A 12968-nucleotide genomic window follows, 5' to 3' on the forward strand; every position below is an offset into this window, starting at 1 on the left:
TTCCCAATTGAAATCTAAAGATATGCTACTTTGAGTGAGAGTGATATTTTTGAAAGCTGTGCCGAAGCAGTTGTGGAATACGCATTGAGATTTGGGTTATCCAAAGATTGACCATTGAAAAATGTTAGGTATACAAACCTCAAACCAAACAACTTGCTTCACTAATTTCTATTGCGTGTCTTGCTTAGGGAAATAGTGTAAAATGTGTTAGAAATATTGAAAAAAGAGTAAGCAAATATCCTGTTAAATCATACTTAATATTGCAGACGATACAAGCAGCAGTGATGCAATATAATCGCCTGATCATTGAATCTTTTTGGATATTGCTATAGTATTGGAGGACAGGAGATTAGTGCAGTTGCGCTGGTTCACATTGAGCACATCGGAGTTTGAAAGGCTGTCCCATTGTGTGTAGGTATACTGATGTGTCACAATATTTAACAAGTAGTGCTGGTTTAAAAATATATATAAATTACTAGTTTAGAATTTGTATATTATTGGCTTATTGGATTTTTGATTGAGGGGGGAATCAATTAAGGTTATATTTTTGACATTTTATTATATTTTGACGGGAAAACTAGCAAAGGGAATGAATAGTAATATTTTCAACAAGCATTACAAGTTTACTATGTTATCTGCCAAAATATATGGGAAATGATTGACTAATTTCAGATGACATAAAGCAAACTATAAGCTTATTAATCTGTTAAACTTCTCCTTAAGTTATATATTTTTGTATTTTACCACCCTGCAGCCTTATTCATTGTGGTGTTGACCATCCCTTTCTTCTCTTATCAACTATGCTTTATAACATAACTGGAAGGCAGCTGACTGTTGGTTTATTGAAACCAAATTGTCCTCCCTCCCAGCTGTTGGTTAATAAGAGTAGTTAAGCACATCTGTTTCAGTAGCTGGCAATTAGAGGAATCTAAAAAAAAAATCTGATCCTTGAAATGCTATATTGGTGAAATGACTGTTAATTTCTTAGGGCTGCATTTTAAGAGTTCGCCGTCCAAGTAGGCGCGGATGTAAAAAATTACGCCCTGCCCGCACGCATCGCGGCGGCTCATTTGCGTGGCTGGGGCACCCGCCCCCTGTAATGATGCGGAGGGGGCGGGCGAGCCGCTGCAGGCAACAGCATCAGGTGCCGATGCGCAGGAGACGGCACCATTTTTAAAGGGCTAACAGCCCTCAATGGACATTTGCAAATTAAAGGGACAGGTAAGTAGAATTTCCACAAGACAGATTTTAATGAAATTTAAATGCATTTAACCTTTGCCCTTTACCCCTTCCCATCACCCCCCCCCAACCAATCCGCATCATTTTAACCTTGCTCCCCCCTCCACCTTGAACAGAGAAAATATTGTCCTCCCCACCCCCCCCCCCCCCCCCCGCCTCCCCAAAGGCGTCGTGCCACGTTTCCCAAACGGGTATTCGACGGCGCAGCAATGTCAGCCGCCCGAATGAAGATCGGTGCGGCGATCACGGAGGTGGTGAGACCCTCATTAAATCAGGTATGTAAATTAGTTTACATATTTAAATGGGGGTCCCGTCGCCGAGTGGCAGGGTGGCCGCCACAAGGCCTCGCCGCTGCCACCGAGATCGGCATGCAGCCTGACGCCATCGGGGTCGATGGCAGGCCTCCGCTGCGCCGATCCTCTTTGCCCCCTGCCAACATCCCTGACAGTGGAGGGACTTTAAAATCCAGCCCTTAGTGTGTACTTTCTGTTGTTCTGTCATTTACATTTGAAAACAATTCTTGTGAATAATGTAGAGCGGGAACATTTTTGTACAATTACTTTCATCCTCATAATTTGCATATATATGCTGTCCTACAAATGACTTTCTTGATTCAGTCTGCAGTAACACAGTGACTGGTTCAGAAGGCAATGGAAGCAGCAAGACTGAAGCTCGAACTATTAGGTGTTCTGAAAGTGCTTCTGATTTTTGTTAAAAATATTTTTTGAGAAATTCATAGTCAAACTGAAGAAATGTTTGACCAGTTTTTTTTTCCAAGAGGGTCATCAACAGGGCACTGAAAGAATTTGTTTGGCAACAACATTTACTGGTTGTCACAATTTTCAAGTTTAAAAAAAAGAACAGAAACCCTGGTGACTGGGGAAAGATGTGTGCAGCGAAGTGTCAGTCACGCGCCCCTTGACAGGACAGAACCGCAGCTCAGCCTAACCTGTTCCATCTCTTTAAAAAGCCTGCAGAAGAAAGAGAAGAGAATTCCCAAGGAAGGAGAGAAGACCACAACCCAGCTCAGCTTTCCAGCACCTCTCTAAAAGACCCGAAGAAGTCCACCATATCAACTCATCTTGTCTCCTATCTTTGAAGAAAAGCCTATTAAATTCATTCTCAACACCGCCTGAAAAGAACTGTTCTAAAAGATCCCAGTGACCCGTCTAGGTATACTCGAAGGCTGGACAGACTCGGCGGCACATATCTCATCTGCTGTTTTCTTCAAGAATTCAGCAAGTACTCAGCCTAAATGTTTTTTGTCTGTATTAGAGCTCTGAACAAAATCCTTTTTATTTTTCTGGTTGTGTGTGTGTGAGTTTGAGAGGGGCTACGGTAGAAAGGGAATGTTAAAATTTAAATCTGTGTGTTTATGCTTTACTTCATTACTGGTTAAGACTTGTTTTATAATAAATTGATAATTTTGTTGCTCATTTTTAAAAAAACCTGTTGAGTGTGTTCTAGTCTGGGAAAAATGGTGTATATGATTGACTATATCAGTAAGTGGGAAAATTTAAATATATGTTGTGACCTGTGGAGAAGTGAAACTAAAATAAACAGTGCACCCCTCCTGCCATGGTCATCACATATAATTGGGAGCTCTCTTGCTGGGATAAACCCAACGCTGAAGACTTACAATTGTAAGTGAGGTAATAATAATTGAAAAAAAAACATGTTTCTTGTGTAATAGAGTAAGGTCTATTAAATGTCTTTAACAGTTGCTGTGTCCTTTCTGGGGAAGGAGAATTTCTCACTGAGTAATTTGAGGAACTTAACCAAGGTTAAGCTAATTGAATTGGCAGCAAAATTGGGGTTAGAGTTAAAACCAGAAGCTTAGAAAGCAGATGTAATTGAAGTAATAGTACACCATTTGAAATTGGAAGAAGAAGAAAGCAAACCAGAGGGTAATGTAGTTGAATTGGCTAAAATTCAGTTACAAATGAAAAAAACTTGAGCAGGAACAGGAAATAGAAAAACTTAAGCTTGAACAGAAAAAGGAGGAAAAAGAATTTTAAAACTTCAGCTTGAAAGAGAATTGACAATGAAGAAGCTTGAATTTGAAAAAGAGGAAATGGAAGAAGAGAGCATTTCAAAGAAAAAGAGAAGGAAGGGAATGTGAATTTTAAAAAATGGAACTAAGACAAAAGAGTGATCTGGACTCCAGCAAAAGTTCTGGTGAGGAAACATCTGGTTCCAGCCCAGGCCCCAGTGGAGAGATTTTTAAATTTGTACAAGGCTTCCCTACGTTTAAGGAAAGGGACGTCGAAGCATTTTTCATTTCTTTTGAAAAGATAGCCAAACAGATGAAGTGGCCAAATGAAAGCTGGACACTGCTTATGCAACGCACGTTGATGGGTGGAGCTCATGAAATTTATGCCATGCTTTCTGAGGAGGCTTCTAAAGATTATGAGATGGCAAAAAAGACTATTCTCGCTGCGTATGAGTTAGTTCCTCAAACATAACGACAGAAATTTCAGAATCTTCGGAGACTGTCTGGGCAGACTTACTTAGAATTTGAGAGGGTAAAGCAAATTAATTTTAATTTTTGGTAACGGGCACTAAAGATCGAGGCCACGTTGAGAACCTCAAGAAACTAATTCTCCTGGAAGAATTTAAAAATTCACTGCCTCCATTAGTAAGAATCCACATAGAGAACCAGAAGGTTTCAATGGCCAGACAGACAGCAGAAATTGCTGATGATTATGAGCTTGTGTATAAGCCCAAACCCTTTGTCCGTCATGCCCACAAACCCGAGAAGGATAGAAGGTGGGCAGGTGAAAGGAAGGCAAGTAGCAAGTAGACAAGAAGGGACAGCTGAGAACAACCCAGAATCTCCTCCTCAGGCCAGAAAGGAAGGTGCTGAGGGTGGGAGTGAGGTCTGCAAGCCTAAATGTGACCATTGTCACAATGTGGGACACCTTTGTGCAGAATGATGGAAGTTGCAGGGTAAACCCATGGGACTTATTGGGAGACACAAAGCCAATGCAGCGAAAGGGACCCTGATTGAGAGTACAGCAGATCAGGCTGTAGCTCTGACTGCAACTGTAAGGCAAAAATACAAAAACCACTGTGAGTGCAGGGATTGTGAATAAGATACCTGAGAGTTATAGGGAATTCTTGTTGAAAGGAAACGTTTCTCCTTATTCCTCAAGTGAGGCAGGCAGGCCTATAGTTATACCTAGGGATACAGGAGCCACCCAAACTCTTTTGCTGGGGAAAGGCAAAACATTACCACCAGTGAGCTCACTGAATACCAAGGTTTTAGTGAATGGTATTGGCGGGGAGTATATGCCCATACCTTTATATCGGATGCACCTAAAGTGTGACCTAATATCTGGACCAGTAACTGTAGGAGTTGTCCACAGTTTGCCAGTAGATGGAGTTGACCTACTCCTAGGGAATGATTCGGCCGTAATGGAAGCAGTAGCTTCTCCAGTAGTCACGGAAAAACCAAGTGAAGTTAAAGAGACAGAACAGTTGTAGGAAAAGGTTCCATGAATTTTTCCTTCATGTGTAGTAACCCGAGCAATGGCTAAACAAATTCCATTGTCGGAGTTAAAATTGGAACCACAGACAGATGGCCAAATACCTGAAACTTTCTTTGGCGATCTGGATGATCCAAGGGAAATGTTTAATAAGTCTTCTCTGATCAAGGCTCAGCAAGCTGATTGAGTTAAATAAAGTGGCAGAATCATCTCTAACAGAAGCTGAAGCAAAAGGAGCTCCAGAAGGCTATTATATTAAAAATAGGATTCTGATGATGAAGTGGAGACCTCCTCACAGACCTGTGGACGAAGAATGGATGGTAGTTCATCAGATAGTGGTACCACCAAAGTATTGCCAGGGACTATTAAGGATAGCTCATGAAATTCCTATAGTGAGACATGTGGGGATCCGGAAGACCAAATCATGTGTAAGTCGACATTTTTGCTCGCCAGGTGTTTCCAAGGACATGGTGCAGTTTTCTAAAGCATGCCATACGTGCCAGATTGTGGGAAAAACGCCACCTCCCATAAAACCGGCACCTCTACCAGTTTAGTAGGCTGTTGGTAGACTGTGTAGAACCCTTACCAAAAACAAAAGCTGGACACCAATATATACTCACTATCATGGATATGACTACTCAATTCCCAGAGGCCATTCCCTTGAGAACAATTTCTGCTAATGTAGTGGTAGAGAAGTTAACCCAGTTCTTCACTAGATATGGATTATCGATTGAGATTCAGTCGGATCAAGGTTCCAATTTTATGTCTAAAAATTTTCAGGACGTTATGGGTAATTTGCGTATAATGCAGTTAAAGTTTTCAGCATACCACCCACAGAAACAAGGAACTTTCGAGAGGTACCATCAGACCCTCAAAACAATGATCAGGGCATACTGTCATGAATATTCCCATGATTGGAATAAAGGGCTAGTATTTCTTTTATTTGCCACTAGGGATTCACCTAATGAATCTACAGGTTTTAGTCCTTTTGAATTTGTTTATGGACATGCGATAAGAGGTCTTCTAAAACTAATTAAAGAACGGTTTTTAGAGCAGAGGGGTGAGTCTTCTGTGCTAGATTATATATTCGTGTTCCAGGAATAGCTCACGAGAGCTTGCAAAGTGACTCAAGAACACCTTAAAACTTCCCAAACAACTATGAAGAAATGGGCAGACTAGCATGCTAAGACCCAAACATTTTAACCGGGAGATGAAGTTTAAGTATTACTGCCTTTACAGGATGAACCGTTGAAAGCACGGTTAAGTGGTTGATATAAAGTGGTCAAGAGAATTGGTGAAGCAAGTTATTTGATTGACACCCCTGATCACCGGAAAAAGAATTGTCTGTGTCATTTCAAATTTGTTAAAACAATATTATCGCTGGGAGGAGGATAAGCAAGCACAGGTATGTCAGGTAGTAGGGACAGTGAAGGATGAAAGGGATAGTGAGGATGAGGCAGAAGGAGGCCTAGACAATTCTCAAATTGAACCTATTACTGTCCAGTTAGCTAATACTGAATTGTTAGGGAGATTGGACACTATGCTTTCATATTTAGATGCAGAACAAGAAGAAGACCTAATGAGGCTACTCACAACATTTAAAAGAGTCTGTAGGAATAAGCCAGGATGTACAACCTTAGCCACACATGATGTGGATGTAGGGGAATCCTTTCCTATAAAACAGCATTCTTATCACTTAAGTCCAGAGAAACAGGCCCAGGTAAAAGCAGAAATCTGATGCATGCTGGAAAACCACCTCATTGAACCCAGTCAAAGCAGCTGAAGTTCGCCAGTAGTATTAGTGCCTAAACCTAACGGTTCAACTAGACTTCGCGTAGACTACAGAAAAGTTAATGCAGTAACAAAGGCAGACTCCTACCCAATTTCTTGCTTGGAAGACTGTATTGACAGAGTGGGCAGTGCCATGTTCTTTTACAAAAAATGATTTGTTAAAGGGAAACTGGCAATTTCCTTTAATACCCCAAGCTAAAGAAATATCTGCCTTTGTCACACCAGACGATCTTTTCCAGTGCCAAGTGATGCCATTCAGGCGAGGGGATGCCTCAGCCACTTTTCAGAGACTAGTGAACCAAGTGGTAGCCAATGTTCCTAACTCTTGTTTACCTTGATGATGTTCTGGTCTACAGTGACACTTGGATGGACCACTTCAAACAACTGGGGGGCTCTGTTTGGAAGGTTGCAGTCGGCTGATTTGGTGATAAACTTTGTGGGAAAATTTAAAAACCAGAATGCCAGACTTTTCCGATGGTATTTACTATTACAACATTATCACTTAAAGATTATTCACATTTCGGGCAAAAATAATGTTATTGCAGATGTTTTATCGGGAATCTAACTTTGTTCAAGTTATCTGAATGAAAAGAGGGTACAGAGGAGAATTGTATTAACTACAAGAAAAGAGTGAATGAGTATGAGTGTGAAAATTTGTTTTAAAAATATTCATCTATTTTTCCCACAGTTTGTAGTGAAATGCATTTAAAAATGGTGTTTCGTTCCTCCAAGGGTGGAGGTGTTATGAAAGTGCTTCTATTTTTTGTTCAAAATTTTTTGAGGAATTCATAGTCAAACATTTCTTCAGTTTGACTGAGTTTGTTTTTCAAGATGGTCCTCAGGAGGACACTAAGAGCTAGTTTGGCAACAATGTTTACTGGTTGTCGCATGACTCAAGTTAAGAATAGAACAGAAACCCTGGTAATTGGGGAAGATGTGTGTAGAGAAGTGTCAGATGTGTGCCCCTTGACAGGACAGAACCCCAGCTCAGCCCAGCCTGTTCCATCTCTTTAAAAAGCCTGCAGTAGAAGGAAAAAAGAATTTCCAAGGAAGGAGAGAAGACCACAACCCAGTTCAGTTTTCCAGCAACTTCCTAAAAGACCCGGAGAAGTCCACTGTGTCAACTCATCTCGTCTCCTGTCTTTGAAGAAAGGCCTGTTAAATTAATTATCAACACTGCCTGAAAAGAACTGTTCTAAAAGATCCCAGTGACCCGTCTACATGTACTAGGAGGCTAGACTGTATGCCAGTTTTGGAACACAACATATCTCATCTGCTGTTTTCTTTAAGAATGAGCAAGTATTCAGCTCAAGTTTTTTTGGTTTGTGACAGAGCTCTGAACAAAAATCCCTTTTATTTTTCTGGTTAACTGGTGTATGTGTGTGAGTATGAGAAGGCCTAAGGTAAAAAGGGAATGTTAAAATTTCAATCTGTGTGTTTATACTTTACCTTATTACTGGTTAAGACTTGCTTTATACTAAACTGATAATATTGTTGTTTATTAAAGAAACTTGGTTCGTGTGTTTTATTCTGGGAAAAATAGAGTATATGATTGACCGTATCGGTAAGCAGCATAATTTAAATGTATGTTGTGACTTGTGGCAAGTGGAACTAGAATAAACAGTGCACTTCTCCTGCCTCGGTCGTAACATAAGTAACATCTCAAGTCAGAAACTACTGCCTTGGAACACACTGCAAACTTATTCTGCTCATGTAACATCAGTAAAGCATTTTATTTTCCTTTCTCTTGTTGGAAGAGGTATCATAGACAACAAAGGACTATATGCTCCCATAAATCATGTGATTTGTCAGAATAATAGGGAAATATATGTTACTGACTGATGGAAGGAAGTTTGCACGTATATGAAGCGCAAGAGGATAACTGTTCCCATGTGCCATTACTCATAGTAAATTGGATGGTGCATTATTTTGTAATGATTGTGCATTACATGAGTTGTTTAAGGCCAGAAAGTCTAATTCCGATGAGTAAATGCAGACAGAGGTCACTCAGAGCGTCATTGTTTGGTTAAAGAATTTTATAGATTGCCATGAAGCATCTTACTGTGTTTGTAACAAAGTGTGGCATGTGCATGTGTTTTAATGTTGACCTGTTTGTTAAAAGACATGTAGCAGTTTGTGATTCAGATACGGTACCTGGGAGATAGATGGGTTAGCAACCTATTGCTATTCTAATACTGACTGTATAAAAGGCTTGACAAGAGAGAACCATCCGTACTGTTGTACAGTAGGAGCTGCGTGTCTGGAAAAACTCCAGCTAGACCAAGGAAAATCAGACAGTAAAATCTCGGGGAATCTTTACAATCGCCAGGTGCTCGGTATGAAATTGATAGTTGAATAACGATCCACACAAACTCCTTACAGCTTTTTCAGCAAAATCAGACAAAGGGTGAGAGAGTTAAAGGGGTAGATTTCAGTAAAATAAATTGGTCATTTAAAGTTCAACAGTTAATGACAGGGTATTGAACTTTAATGAGGTGCAGACAGCTGCTGATCTGCCCAAAATAGCCAGCCTGCTTTATCGGGTTTAAGCAGCACCTTTGTAATCAATGTGTATGGTTTACCTGATATAGGCAGCTGTCCAGGATAAATGGGGACAGTGCAAATGGTGGGGATATAAATGGCGTGGAATTTGTAGTTGTACAGTGAAACTGTCAGCGGTCACCATCATTACTTTGTAAAACTAAAAACAACATATGCCATCCACACATGCGCCGTTAAATACAGAAATCTGAACATTGCTGTCCGTAATACCATGCTTCTCCATAGGGTACGTTGTTGTAGTCTTCATAGATGCAATCAACACAGAATCACTGATTTGACATAAACTTCAACTTTTTATGTACTATTCTCACTGTAAAAAACAATGAAAATGTTACGCCTTGTCCAATCAGGAGTAGCTAAGCTTTTAATGATGTAATTACTGCTAAACAACCTCTCTGTCCCTGAAAACTAATTCTCCAAGTGTGGAGCCTCATTCCTTCTGAAGAACATTTAAAAATTGCATGATTTTTAAAATAAGGAAAATTCATTATTTTTAAGTTTCTTTCCTATTTCAGCTTCTCATTTAATCCAATATGTATATCCCAATCTTTGCTTTCTGTACAATAATTTAAATGCAAATTATATTCCATGCTTTTGAATTCCTGCTTTGCTGTCTGTGAAAAATCTTTAATCTGATTGGCTGCCTGCCCAGTTGCTGGATGCCACAGATCCCCTATATTTGGCACTGAATTCAAAGTGGCATCAGAGTAGAGGAAATCTACACTTTAGAGCCCTCAAATTCTTTGTGGGCATCTTTTCTCGAAGTAAGCAGCGAGCACCATCCCTTCGCCATTGACTGCAAAATCTGAGCCATTATGTGTGTTGCTGTTCTTGAGTGTCTCTGTTCTTGTGAGTCTGGTCTGCTCACTGGTTTATGCTTCTCAATATGATGAGATATTTCTGATTTTCAGAGCAATATTTTATGATAAATTATATATTTCTATTTAAATGTTGGTTACAAAAAGTCCTCTTGTTATGCTTGTATTCTACTTTAAGAACTATATCTGAATATTTACAAAGCAGTATCAGCTATGTTTGTTTTAAAAAGTAACCCAAAACCAATTAATGCTTCCTTTACTGTAAACTAATATACAAGAATAGTAGTTTATAGTTTGGTATAACATGCAACACAGCAAACCTTTGTGCAAAGTCCTTTGAATTAAAGAAAAAATACAACAAAACAATAAATAGCCACTATGACTGCATACTATGGTGAAACTAGATAAATGTTATCATTTGCAGGCCCAACTACTAACAATACAGAAAGAAAGGGACAGTGCATTTCACCGATGTAAGAAACAAGATGAAGAAATTCAGACACTCAGACTTTATTACAGGTAAGCTGCACCTGTTTAGCTTCTTTAATTGATTGGGGTCAACATTTAACATTTTCCTTCAATTTTAAATACTTGCTTTAGGAGCCAGTGCAATTAATCTAGTCAGAGCCATATAACAAGTTTGTTACAATCAGTCAGTATTATTTTTCACCCAAATGTTATTTCCAAACTACTGCTTGAAAATTCAGATTACTATTTGAATTTTTGATTCATAACCATATTTATTTTAAAAAGATATATTTTAACAGGAAAATTGAGGCGCTGTCCAGAGTAAAAAGTTTATATGAATTAGTTACATGAACCTGGCTATAATAAGCATCCAATGGTTACGGGGAGTATTTGTTCTTAAGGTACTGAAAACCTTTTTTTTCATAATAATAACAAACAGCAACTTGCATTTAAATAGTGCCTTTAATGTACTAAATTCCCAAGATACTTCACAGAAGTGTTACCGAACAAAATTTGACACTGATCTACATAAAAAGATATACAAGAGCACAAGAAATAGGAGCAGGAGTAGACCATATGGCTCATCAAGTCTGCTCCGCCATTCACTATGATCATGGCTGATTTTAGGCTTCACTTTCTTGCCCGCTGCCCATATCCCTTAATTCCCTGAGAGACCAAAAATCTATCTATCCCAGCCTTAAATGTATTCAATGATGGAGCATCCACAACCCTCTGGGGTAGAGAATTCCAAAGATTCACGACGGGGATTATTTCATGACGGTGTAAGCCAGGAATTCCACTTTTAATGAGCAAAGAATCATTTTCATCACGTGACGGTCTCAATTTGGCGATTATTCGGTGTGTGGAATACTGTCCACTTGCCTGGGTGCATGCAGCTCCAACAACACTCAAGAAGCTTGCGCCATCCAGGACAAAGCAGTCTGTTTGATCGGCAACCCATCCACCACCTTAAACATTCACTCCCTCCACAACCAGCGCACAGTGGCAGCAGTATGTACCATCTACAAGGTGCACTGCAGCAACTTACCAAGCCTCCTTTGGCAGCACCTTCCAAATCCGTGACCTCTACCACCTAGAAGAACAAGGGCAGCAGATGCATTGGAACACCACCATTTCCAAATTCCCCTCCAAGCTGGGTCAAAATCCTGGAGCTCCCTCCCTAACAACACTGTGGGAGTACCTACACCAAATGGACTGCAGTGGTTGAAGAAGGTGGCTCATCACCACCTGCTCAAGGGCAATTAGGGTTGGACTGTAAATGCAGCCTTGCCAGCAACACTCATATCCCATAAACAGAAAAAAAAAATTGGAGGAGTGCAGAGATCCTGGAAGGTTGTTGGGCTGGAGGAGATTACGGGGATGGGGAGGGGTGTGGCCAAAAAGGGATTTGAACACAAGAATGAAAATTTTAAAGTTAGGATATGGATAGCAAAATTTTAGATAAGCTAAAGTTTAGAGAGTTGGGAAAGTGGGAGGTCGGACAAGAGAACATTGGAATTGAATCTTGCAGCACAGAAGGAGGCCATTGAGCACATCACATCTTTGAAAGAGCGATCCAAACTAGTTCCAGGCCCAGCATTTTCTCCCAAAACCCTGCAAATTATCCCTCTTCAAGGGCATATCCAGTTGCCTTTTAAAGTTCCTATGGAATCTGATTCTACCAGCCTCTCAGTGCATTCCAGATCTTAACAACCCTCTTGTGAAGACATTTAATCTGATTTCCCCTCAAGTCCTTTTGCCAATTATTTTAAATCTATGACCTCTGGTTACCTACTTGCTCTATCAAAACTCCAAATAGTCTGAAGGTAGTGAAGGCATTGATGATGTAGTGCTGTAGAAGTAAGGAGGAACTCAGAAAGAAGTGATAGGAATGGAGAAGGAAGAGCATAGGGAAACAATTTTTACAAGAAGTGCTATCATGTAAAAATTTGAATCGTCTGGCACAAGGACAGGTATACAGTTTTTTTTTATATGTCAAAAAAACGGAAAATGTCCTGCTCTTCGGCCTCTATTCAGTAATCCAATAGCAAAATTTAGGTCAGAGTTTGAATGTTCTCTCATCCTTCAAAAGTTGGCATGGTGTAGGAGATACAATGTGAATTGTTTTTTGAAGGTTCTTGCAGCTATTAGGTTGATGCACAAGGACAGAATGAGAAAATAGGTACAAATGTAATTAATATTTTTATCAACTTTAGTAAAAAAAAAATGATTTGCACTCTGGTATTAAAAATAATTCAATGCAAATCTGGATATTGTGCAACAACTTATATTTATGTGCTGCCTTTCATACAATGAAACATCCCAAGCTGCTTTACGGGGGGGCGGGGGGGCATGGTTATTATCGAGCAGCAGGTAGTGAAAATTTGGAGAGATAATCATAGGTTCAGTCCAAGAAGTAAATTTTGAAGAATATTTTCAAATGTGGAGGGAGATAGCAAGATTAGTGGGTAAAATGCATGAGAGTCTTCTAGTTGCTATCGGTGTGCTTTCAAAGAGACTATAAGGAGTCAACATGGATTTGGAAACAATAAGTTATGTCTCAGTAATCTAAAAGAACCTTTTGTGGAGTAAGCTAACATAG

At 39.7% G+C, this 12968-nt stretch overlaps 1 protein-coding gene across 14 annotated transcripts in view; it reads left to right on the plus strand.

Moving 5' to 3' along the window:
• The window catches only part of mipol1 (mirror-image polydactyly 1), a 383877-nt gene that overhangs the window by 265370 nt on the left and 105539 nt on the right, over positions 1–12968 (plus strand). For 12 of the 14 annotated variants that reach the window (XM_068038331.1, XM_068038333.1, XM_068038330.1 and 9 more), the window contains one exon: positions 10323–10417. The exons of 1 other annotated variant lie outside the window; for it this stretch is intronic. In XM_068038331.1, the coding sequence (XP_067894432.1) occupies positions 10323–10417 (95 nt within the window). Of the gene's footprint in view, positions 1–2209; positions 2394–10322; positions 10418–12968 lie in introns of those variants that run through there. One more of the 14 variants, XM_068038342.1, reaches the window with a different exon arrangement.

Source organism: Heterodontus francisci, chromosome 9 (assembly GCF_036365525.1).
Source record: "Heterodontus francisci isolate sHetFra1 chromosome 9, sHetFra1.hap1, whole genome shotgun sequence".
NCBI classification, from domain to species: domain Eukaryota; kingdom Metazoa; phylum Chordata; class Chondrichthyes; order Heterodontiformes; family Heterodontidae; genus Heterodontus; species Heterodontus francisci.